A 12,384-nucleotide genomic window follows, 5' to 3' on the forward strand; every position below is an offset into this window, starting at 1 on the left:
TTCTTTGATATAAAGTTTTTATTGAAATCAATAGCTCTTAATTCATATCTAATTTGTATTTATGATAGCAAAACTATAATAGTCAGAAGTTAACATATTGTATTGCTGTTCTAATTAATTCAATAATTATATCTTAATGTCTTTAACGACAATTACACGCATGTGAAATGCAAACGAATAAAGTTATTATATAATCGTGGAATGTTTTCGTGTGGGTGGGTCAGATGTGAAAAGTTGATGTCTTCCGTTCTATTCACTACATTGGGTTGGAAGGGTCATGACAGAGTAGAATCTTCAGATCTCAGGCAGAATACAGATTTTAAGCGAAGAACAGAACAATTTATGCGCAAGTTACAAGCATGATGGTTTGCATATTGGGAATCGAGTTGCGATGGAGATTCTTTGACACTTGAAGGGTGAAGCGGAATTGAATTCTCATTCCTGAAGAAATATGGCAACACATTTTTTCTTCTCTTTAATAAAAACAGTATTAAATGAAAATTCCTAGTATATTCTTCGACGATAGTAATGTGAGATTTTGATAATGGAAATTACAGACATTTATACTGCAGATATGGGTGGGCCAACCCGTGGCGTCAATTATCTTACCCACTCTCATTTGATCACGCGATCGAGATCCTGTCCCCACAAAGACAGCATGGCCATCGAAAGGACGGTTTTGGTAAGTGCGTACGAGCCAGCTGGCCCAAGCAGGTTAGACAAAATTATAAACGCAGTATTGATTTATGGACATCAATTGGGCTAAATTCCCTTGGCATTTTTAGGAGATTGAATGAATTGTATTATTAAAAACTTCCATGTCATACACAGGTCATTGTATTTAATATTCTAATGATTTGGCTATCAGATAACTACATTTTGACATTAAATGTCAGGGCAAGTAAAATAATGTGAAAACAAGGAATGATTCTCTGTTGAATGCAATTTTCATACGTGCTGAGCATGTTAAACAGCTTAAAGCTCGGATGTTTGTCCCCATATTTTTACCTACACAATTGTGGTTATAATTTTGGGATTTTGCATTACTTATTACATGATAAGAACACGAGAACGTCACTTATTAAATAATAACGTTGCGTAGACTGGTCAGATTACTTAAAGTTATTGTGAAGACATTTGTGAATAACGACGTTAAAAACCTTCGCTGTTGCAAAAGAGATGTAAAGATATTTGACAATGATTACGTTAAAAACCTTTACTGTTCTAAAAATGTTGTGAAGACATTTCTCAATAACGACGTTAAAAACCTTCACTGTTCTAAAAGAGATGTAAAGATATTTGACAATGACGACGTTAAAAACCTTCACTGTTCTAAAAAATGATGTTCATGAAGTGATACAAGTATATGCAAATACCAGTAATCAGGTTTATGAAATGATACGCAATAGAAATATCAGTGATCAAGTTCATGAAATGATACGCAATTTAAATATCAGTAATCAATGTTCATGAAATGATACGCAATAGAAATATAAGTAATCACTGTTCATGAAATGATACGCAATAGAAATATCAGTAATTACTGTTCATGAAACGATGCGCAATAGAAATACCAGTAATCAAGTTCATGAATTTATACGCAATAGAAATATCAGTAATCACTGTTCATGAAATGATACGCAATATAAATATCAGTAATCACTGTTCATGAAATGGCACGCAATAGAAATATCAGTAATCACTGTTCATGAAATGATACGCAATATAAATATCAGTAATCACTGTTCATGAAATGTTACGCAATAGAAATATCAGTAATCACTGTTCATGAAATGATACGCAGTAGAAATATTAGTAATCACTGTTCATGAAATGATATATGCAGATGCAAATATCAGAATCACTGTTCATCTTTAAGCCGCAATGAGGTTTCGGTCCTTAGTAAGCTCTTTTTAACTTTTTTAATTTGAATATATTGGTTTCACATTGTCAGTAATCTGTCTGTATTCCTAAATTACCGTACGTTCTACCAGTCAAGCGTCTGCAATGGCCCTGCATGCGTTATCTGGCGCCTATGCGTTTGTCTGTTATCGCTACTACTTCTAAGATACTTGAAGAAGATGTCATGAACTTTAAAATCTTTTTATCGCTACGTTTCCAGAACAGATGTTCATATTAACACGTGGTTTTCACTAAAAGATTTCTTATACTTTGTCCGAAATTAATATGGCAATAAACATCACATTGGTCGTTATGAACCTCTTAATAAGACTACTCTTTCTCGAACGGACAGGCATATTTTCATGTAAATACTTCCTGCCGTGTGATTTTAGTGCTATATTAAAACGATGCTGGGATAAACTCAAAATTGGCTGTACTTGCAGCTATCTTATACGACTCACGGTACTGGTTCAGCACAATAATAAACCTATGCAAACACCATGATATTAAAAATTCAATTACTTTACATTTCTAGTGATCATGACCAAACCTATGTTTGTCAATATAGATGCTTATGTGCAGTGAAAACCATATGAGCCGCGGCATTCTCTGGATCTACGTGTACTTCAAAGATATGCTTTCAAATCCGCGCCAAAGAGTCAGGTACTATTTCAGTAATGAGTGTTCAGAACTCAAGCATGCTAAAGGAATGAAATTCCATCAGCAAAAACAATGTCTTTATTTTGTTTAAACTACAGCTGGGATAATCTCTCGGAAGATTCTTTTTACTAAAACCTAACATTTTTTGTCTACCAATCCTGGGCAGCCAAACCCATATATACCCTATTTTATCTTCATCCATTTCTAGACTGGGTCCCTTTTTTCATATCATTAGTACCATGAGTCCTGAAAGTCTTCTTGTGGAACCTGCTATAATCAAATGGGTTGCATCAGCAAGGAATTTTCACTAAAACACTATCAGTATAGCTGGGTGCCACACAATTTTTTTTTTACCACGGTATAGACGGTATCTCTTAGCATACCGCGATACCTACCAAGGTATACCGCAATCACGTTAGGGACCAGCAATTTCATATTTTAGGTCCTCACACTATTATTGTGAAAACTTTCGTCTGTCAATAGCTGGAAAATATATCATGCTCTGATTTATAATAATACTATATTATTTTCATTATATTATTTGGGGAAAAAATAATTACTTTGAGATAAAATAAAATATTTAAGCTCAGAAGATAATCGCAGCCCCCCACCCCGAATATTAAATGTTCGGTACCCTATAGTTGGCGAATTTACTACGTGTATGCTGATTGGTGTGTAGGTTATAATATAAAAGCCATGACTAAATTTGGATTGTTATGCTTGTACTATAGCTGACTCCCTGTGAAGCACAATGCTGATTCTAGAAAAAAATCGTGGTAAAAATAGGAAATGTTGACACCGAATTCCGCAGTTTACCAGCCACTTTATTAATATAACAGGCGGGAAAACTTTGAATGGGGAGCCAACATCCAGGCAAGATATTTATTATAGAAGATCTGTAAACATAAAATACATTTACTCAAGAAAAGACAAAATATTTAGTGGACTTGAGAAATAATGTGAAGTGCAAACATTACACAATCGTTCTCATGAAAACATATGAAGATGCGCATTTTTACAAAGTAATGCCTGTTACGTGCAAACAGAACACAACCGTTCTCATGAAAATATAGGATGATTCGCAGTTTTACAAAGGAATAACTGTAAAATGCAAATAGAACACAATTGTTCTCATGAAATTATAAGATGATTCGCAGTTTACAAAGGAATAACTGTAATTAACACATTAACATGATCAATTACCTAAATTACGATACACTTTAGTTTGTTGCTTTAATCTGCAGATTTTTCCAAAAGTTGGATTTGGCCCGAATATCTTTCACAACATACCATTCTGCCACTACGTGACAAACACGTGATTAAAGAAACATAAAATAAATATAGTCATATTTGCAATATTCAAAATTAATGTGTGACAAATAGAACTGTGTTTTATAATACTACTACTACTGCTGCTGCTGCTGCTGCTGCTACTACTACTACTACTACTACTAATAATAATAATAATAATAATAATAATAAAAATAATTAATGTGGCCCCAAGTGGCCGAGTGGTCTAAAGCGCTCACCATTATGGATCATTGCCATCTAACCTCTGTCTGAGTGGGTTCAAGTCTCGAGTGCGGCCAATGAGGGTATGTGAGAATACTTGCCAGTAGCTTCTCGTGGGTCGATGGTTCTTTCTGCGGTTTTCAAGGATTCTTTCTCCACTGGCCACCATGTATAGCCTATCCTGTCTTGAACAATGGCGTCAAGCCCAACAACAACAACAACAACAACTACTACTACTACTACTACTACTAATAATAATAATAATAATAAGTGTTTAACATTGTATTGTCATGAAACATGAAAACATGCTGAATATATCATTAAATTCGTAAAGGTATTCGGGAATTTCCGTACATTCCTTACTAACAGAAGCTGCAGAAGTACCGCCACACAAACAAAAATGCCGTGATAAGAACCAACTAAAAAAAGCGATATGCCGCTAATACCGGGTACCTGCACCATATAATAGGTCCATAACAAAAATGGTACTAATCAGACCTCAAGCATGCATCACAGCTGTTTTTCACTAAAACACCTCTTGTTATATGTAAATTAGTCCTGATTTAAATGGTACTGACCTGACCTTAACAAGTCCGTACTGTTGTGGAAAGTTTGTGTCCCAGGCCTATTTGACTTTAGAGTCAAAGATCAATGCTTGTATTTTTGTACTTTGCTAAGTGTATGAACAGACTGAGTTGTACATAGGTGAAATTTGAGCAGACTTTATATATTTAGCATTCTGACATTGATTTCAAAGTCAGTGTTATTGACTGAAACATTTATTTACGATTTTTCAAAGTTATTGACTAAAAATTGTATATATAATGGTTTCTGAGCAATACACGTCTCACGATAGTATAGTTACACGCAATGGGTTTCATACTGAGCGAATCAAACATCCGAATGAGCGTGGCTTGGAGTCCATGCTTCCGACATTTCGTTAACAACTGAAGTGTTCTTAAACGTCAAATTTTCTTTGATCTTCTGATGACCACAAACCTATAGAAATTTCATACTCGCATTGTTTTCTTGTTTTGTATGACTCATTTGTAAGCATTTCCAAGCCTAATGGTAGTACTTCTTGAAATAAAAAGCACGACCCGAACGTTGAATACAAAGAATTATTCCGAACTTAAATTACTAAAAAAATATATTCCTAAAATATTTAGAGAATTTCCGATATTAAGAAATTAGGCAGGGTCCATAAAACGAAATAAGCCATGTTGTCACAGAGTCTCGTGAAGACTGTACATTATGACGTACCCTCCTTGGAATTTGAAAATATACTATGGTTGAGAAATATATTCCTAACACAGGCTAGTGATAACCAAACAACCACTATAATCTAACAAAGCGATAAACAGTGACCTGAATAACAATGGCACATACCTCAGGCTTATTACAGTATCATACATTTTTGATAAACCTTCAGGGGATAACATCCTTCGGGATACTTGGCATGCAAATATCACTTGTATCACTGATAAATTTATTCAAGAATTTATGACTAACAGGAGCTAACAAAAACGACGTGTTTCTCTCTCTCTCTCTCTCTCTCTCTCTCTCATTAAAGCATCATCTGAATCGAATTATATGTGTCAGGAAAAACAGTTATTGCTTTCAAAGAAGTTTTGAAGTAGTACAATTATTATCTGTCACCTTTTTTTTATAAACTTGCTATCATGCATAAGGAAAACTGTCCGATCAGATTAAATAGCAAAAACCCAAAACAGTTTTTGAAATGATGTACCGGGTGTTTAATTATTATGGATTCCTAACTTATATAACAAATTGGAGTCTAATCTAAGAAGTAAAATTCTTCAAGCGTTTATATCACCTGACATTTGTAAATATTGTAAAGTGAATAAATTGGAAGACGAAAAGCAACAACACAATGATAGACAAATAAAAAATAAGTGTTGCAATGATCTGTTACACATTTGCAACGAGAGCAGATAATATTTTCAATAATGAAGTATTGTCTTTAAGTATTAGAAACAAACAGTTATCGAAGCAAGAAAATAACAGCAGCATACGATTTGACATTGCCATTATATGACATGGTCGACATTGTGTGTAAGACACCTATGGATCACCCCCGATATATATATATATATATATATATATATATATATATATATATATATATATATATATATATATATATATATATATATACATACATACATGCATATATGAGGATGGCAAAAAAAGTAATTTGCTGTAGAGCAAAATCATACGAAAATCAACAGTAACAGTTCATAGTTTGTATTTAATAGGTTTGTATATTTATATTTCTCGGCATGCATAAGTACACATGACTGCATACACTTATTATAAGATGCGCTGAGGTGTAAGTTTATCTTTGTGCGTGTTCGTGTGTGTTTTCTTCAATATCTCTAGTTAGCAAAACAAGAAGCTAAACCGCTCAAACTGAAGAGAAATCAAAAACATTTATGTAAATGATGTGGCCTTGTATTTTTTTTTTTGTAAGTTTATATTTCTTCAGTCGAAATAAGGTACCCCAAATAGATTCAAAGTTAAGGCAAAGTTCGTCTTCTCAAAGGCAAGATAATACCTTTATCATCGCAGTAAAATTTATTTATACAGTAGTTACGCATTAGTCCGTATCCTAAACATACATGTTATTCGGTTAAAGTGTTAGACGTTCCTTGTTGACTACATCTACTTACATAAACAAAAACACAACTTAAAAAAAATGAAACAAAACTTTAACGTGAAAAGGATTTTATTCTCGGAAAAAACGACATCGTTTCATTCTATAATTCAATGCTTTCCAGAATTAAACAGTTGCAAAGTAACGTAATAGTCGATATAATGTGTTATCAAATTGTTCGTACCAGTTCATATAATGTGTTATCAAAATGGAATGTATGTACAAGTTTATGTAATGGGTTATCAAATGGAATGTGCGTACCAGTCCATATAATGGGTTATCAAAATGGAATGTACGTACCAGTCCATATAAAGGGTTATCAAAATGAAATTGATGTACCAGTCCATATAATGGGTTATCAAACGCAAACAAGGTCCACCTTCAACTTTAGGGTCTTTAAGAAACAAATTGTGTGATGTAAATAGATGCTTCAAATTCTCTATCAGCAATTAATATGAAAAATTAATAATTAGCATAATTAGTTTTAAATTTTAATATTCCGAAATGGAGTTACATAGTTTAGGTGTTTAACAGTTGGTTGTCTCTTACACATTAATAAGATTGTATCAGTGTCGCCGCTTTAATTACTTACACACACTATCATTATATATGCTAAAAACACACAAGCTAACCCACCTTTGTAGTGTGCGAGTAAAATCTCCCTTTTTCTATATTGTGCTATTTTTTTTAAAAAATCATCCACAAATCCGGCTATCTTGAAAGGCCCCTTGTTATTCGAAGACTAAAGTGTACTGAATAGATCAGGTTCTGACGTCACGTTCCTGCGACCTGAATGATTTGAATACACGTTACTTTTCATCTTAGAGAGCAATTACTGCAAAAATGAAACCATGAACAGCCTACCGCTTGCACTTGCTTATAGGTAGAATCCAGTTGCAAACTGCAAAGATCCATAACGTAAAATAATGCACCCCCAGATCTGGGTCTATGCAGGTTGTTAGGAGTAAAAATTATACACTCTGATCCATTATGCGACGACAGATCAGGTTTTATGTTGCTTGAAGTTGCTACGGACTTATAAACTAGTATATACAGTATGATATGTTTTCGTGCATCGTTGTGTTGGTGTCTTGTGAATATGATATTCCCTTTGATGTAGGTTGAAAATGAAACAATACAACTCGAATACATAAGCTTAATGGGCGGGAGATATTATTCCATTTCCACATGGGTGGGAAAAATCCTAGAGAATAATTGCCAACTCTCACGCAACACATACATGTACTTCAAGCGAAGAAGTGAACAAACTGTGTGCAGGTTGTGGTGTTTTGTGATCTATGTGTGCTGACAGTGGCAAAAAATAGGAATAAGAAAGGGGATACGTTGCAATTCACAGTTGAAGGGAGGGTGAAAGAGCAAGTTGCATGTTTTACCTGTTTCTCTCTCTCTTTCTTATCACGATAGGTTATACAAAGAGAAACAGATAAATAAATAAGATAACATAACATAACATAACATAATATAACATAACATATAATAAAACCCCTGCAATCAATGGTATTAGAAGACTTACTCCAGTCAAGAATGGGGTGTTTGGTGATTTTAAGTAAACTACAGTAAACTCCCACGCTTATATATCGGCAAGCAGATCCGACAAGACGATAACCCGCCCCGAACGTAACGGTAGCATTTAATTGTGGACATCACATGGTTCATAGATTAGTCTCATTCCAGTTTAAGCAATTAAAGTAAATGCGTCAGTAATACCTTTGACGTTGTACAAAGGCCGTTTTCCTAAATACTATAATGATTTCACTATCAGATCTCAGCATTTGACCTGAACGTGCCGGGGAGAGTCGGAGATATGTAAACAACTCATTTCTTTGTTCTGTGGAAACTCACTGGAAACACAGATGCACACCGAGATCGTTTGTTTCATGGAAAGCATTTCCTCTCGAATTCATACGTAAAAGTAATATTTATGTAGTGGATGGGATTTTTACAATTAGAACATGCACCTGCATGTACATTCCTTACATAACAGGATATGAGATAATCATTTACTTTAAACTATTTTAGTACAACGTTACAGGATCATTAAAAACATTGTAATAACGAAATTATATAAGGATGAAAGTCCTATAATTTGGTATACGATTTTAGGGGATTAAAATGCACGTAGAAATTGACAGATGTTTCATTGAAATCACGCACTTGCACGTGAGATTTATTCTACGTGACATTACAAAATAGATTTATGCATATATGTAAGATGGTAGGATACTACTAAATGGGTTTACGCATAAATCTAAGATGGTTGTAACGTATTACAAAATGGGTGTACGCATATATCTAAGATGGTAGTACGGGTTACGGCACTCATCGCCTTGCATGCACGTACCAGCCCCTATAAACCTTCGACCATGCAAACAATACCATATCGACCCAATAATTAATTCTTATCTAAATACACAGTCACCCCGAATTTATGCTACATTTATGAAGGTATATAGAGTGTATTACAAAGGATTATAAATATACACCAAACAGAGTGGACAGTAGTATCTGTGGACCCTACAAAAGAATGTTTGATAACTTTACGGGGGGGGGGGGGGCTTTTTTTTTTGTTACACTAATAAAGATCGGTCAATGTACGGAATAATATTTACAACTTTGAATATGAGCATTTAATCAGACATCGGTGAAGTCGCTGGATTATGTAAGTTTCCTCTCTATCGGAGTGACTATTGCAAAGAATTCCAGAAAATGAATTTCAAAGTGAAAACAAAAATTGAGTACTTTAATCATCATTATCAATGATGTTAAAAAGATATTCAAACTTAATTCTAGATCTCGGACACAAAGGAGATTTGACGGAAATGATACGATATTATATTGACTTGACCTTTTGCTTCACCAATCAGATCACAGCTTTTGTATTTATGAAGGTGGCAGGGTCATTCGGAACGTATCGTTTCTAAAAAGCCTAAAAAGAAATACAGTGCTTTACCTGCTTAAGGAATGTTGCGTTTTTCCTTAGCGTAGAAGAGACAAATGTTGGGGTCAGTCCTTTTGGTAGTCGTACGCGAGTGGTTAGTTGCGTTTAGGTCTCGGAGTTTGTCATGGTTTTGCAAAATAAGTTCTTGCATATAACCAGGACAGAATTGCAACTGTCAATACTGTAAATGATTTAAAAGGTACATACTGTAATGTTGCATAAATGTGTGTTGAAGTTACTTATACTGTCATGTCACATAAATGTGTGTTGAAGTTACTTATACTGTCATGTCACATAAATGTGTGTTGAAGTTACTTATACTGTCATGTCACATAAATGTGTGTTGAAGTTACTTATACTACCAAGCTGCATGGATGTGAGTAGAAGTTACTTACTATGTCATGTTACATGGATGTGAATAGAAGAATACTTACTCTGTCATGTTACATGGATGTGACTAGAAATTATTTATACTTTCGTGTTTTATGGATGTAACCTGAAGTTACTTATACTGACTGTCATGTCACATGGACGTGAATAGAAGTCGCTTTTGTCTAAGATCCTGTAAGGAAAATGGTGTTATGTATGATACACATTATTGATTTTGTACAGTTATAGAATAAACCGTACAATCTACTCAAAAAAATAATGCATACAACTATATGTTTGTACTTAAATACAAATATATATGTAGTCTACCATTTATCTTGGATACAATAACGATTGACCTTGAAAAGTTTTCATGTTTTTTTTCAGCAGTCAATTAATATCTTTCAGAATTAAAAATATATAAAAATTAGATTTTGATCTTTTTTTGCGAACGCACTGCTTATCAACCATTTAAATGGTGGTTTTGACTGTGACACCAATACACTGCTTTTCAGCCATTTAAATGCTGTTTTTAATGTGACACCGATCACACTGCTTATCGGCCATTTAAAGGGTGGTTTTGACAGTAACCTCGTTCATTGAACTAGCAGAAGAATGTAAAAAGTAAGAACAATTCTTATAACTTTAAGACCTAAAAAAGGTATGTTCAGCAAAACTCTTATTATCATCACCGCAATTATATGTTAGTCTCTATGAGTCTAATTATCTGTGCCTGTCAGTATATCATGAGTCTAATTATCCGTGCCTGTCAGTATATCATGAATCTAGTTATCCTTGCCTGTCAGTATGTCAGTATATCATGAGTCTAATTATCCGTGCCTGTCAGTATATCATGAGTCTAATTATCCGTGCCTATCAGTATATCATGAGTCTAATTATACATACATACATACATACATACATACATACATACATATGAGCAACATCGTTAGAGTTAATATCTGAGATCAGTTTGTAGTTAAACATTCATCTCCCCAAAAAGCTCGATTGCCTATTATGTCAGTTGCATAATATTACAACCAGATTGTCTCGACCAAGACGACAACCTTCATTTTTATATAATATTCCTAATTTACATTTTAATTACACGGACATTGATAAATAATCGCTCATTCGATAATTTCTTCTTATCAGCATTAACATCTTTTGATCACACTTAATAATCGAATGTAAATCGAGTCTGCATGGCATGGATCCAACCGTTTATCAAACATAATTACCCTTGCCTCATTGTCAGTTACAAATCGATCAATGTAATGACACAACTCTTCCTCTCCTTGCCCCTATCAAAAAGCCAACTAAAGTATCATAAAACAAAAATACGCGCTTCCACTGTATGGAATCTCAGTTATCTACTGTAAGTAAACAAATACACCTTAGCGTCCTACTTACCCGTTGCATTACTTCCGATAGTCGACGTACAATAACTGAATAATGCAAATGCAATTTACGTCGATTATATGGATGTTTACATATATTAGGTCGTTAAGAATTTAGTTTTATCACCAGACGAGTGATACATTTTATTATTTAAATTCATATATGCAAGCAGCTTGTGTATTAGACACAGGTCATGCAATCGTGTCTTAAAGGGTCCCTTTCCTTTTCAGGAGGATATTCAGCAAAGCCGTTGAAGAAGTTTACTCAGGCTTGATTTCGAGAGAACATGTGTTGCATGGACATCTTTTGAAGAAATTAAATGGACTTGCATTCAATATACACAAGGGTTAATGAAGTGTGGAGATTTTCAACAGCGTGAAATATACACCAGTAAACAAAGTAATGAACTGCTCTAATTTTAGATAAGTTTGTGCTCTCAGGAAAGCTAAGGGATTCCTCTGCCGTATTGTAAGATTATTAAATCAGGACTTGTTTAAACAAAACTCAAGCTTTTGACAACAATACATGTAATGTGGACAAAAGTGTTGCTATCTTTTAGATACCAGTCGCGAATGACCCTCTCAGGAATGAAAGGTCATTAAGCATGGCAACTTGAAGAGGGAGTGAAATGTGTATGCGACAGACAGTCCAATAAATACGTATTTTAAACAACTGCTAGAATGGAGACTTTCGTAAGAAGAACGTATATCAAGAAGGCAAATGGTGGTGACAAGAAGGATTATCCATTCTGGGATTACAGGTAATCGAACAGATACACATCACTATAGATAAGTTAAATATCCCCCTCTTTCCCCATTTCCAATCATTTGACTTACCTGGCCATTAAACACGTCTCTGCTATCTGAGTTATTATACCTCAGGTGTTTGATTGACAGGTTATTTA

The 12,384-nt window shown here is 34.2% G+C and overlaps 1 protein-coding gene across 1 annotated transcript in view; it reads left to right on the forward strand.

The window, feature by feature from the left end:
* The first annotated feature begins 11,651 nt into the window (after window positions 1–11,651).
* LOC149798823 (protein FAM124A-like) overlaps window positions 11,652–12,384 on the forward strand; it is a 70,009-nt gene continuing 69,276 nt past the window's right edge. The window contains exon 1 of the mRNA XM_089957719.1: window positions 11,652–12,240. Within this exon, the coding sequence (XP_089813845.1) occupies window positions 12,161–12,240 (80 nt within the window). The 5' untranslated portion in view covers window positions 11,652–12,160. The remainder of the gene's footprint in view (window positions 12,241–12,384) is intronic.

Source organism: Sinohyriopsis cumingii, chromosome 5, assembly GCF_028554795.1.
Source record: "Sinohyriopsis cumingii isolate HCF-2022 chromosome 5, ASM2855479v2, whole genome shotgun sequence".
Classification (NCBI taxonomy): Eukaryota; Metazoa; Mollusca; class Bivalvia; order Unionida; family Unionidae; genus Sinohyriopsis; species Sinohyriopsis cumingii.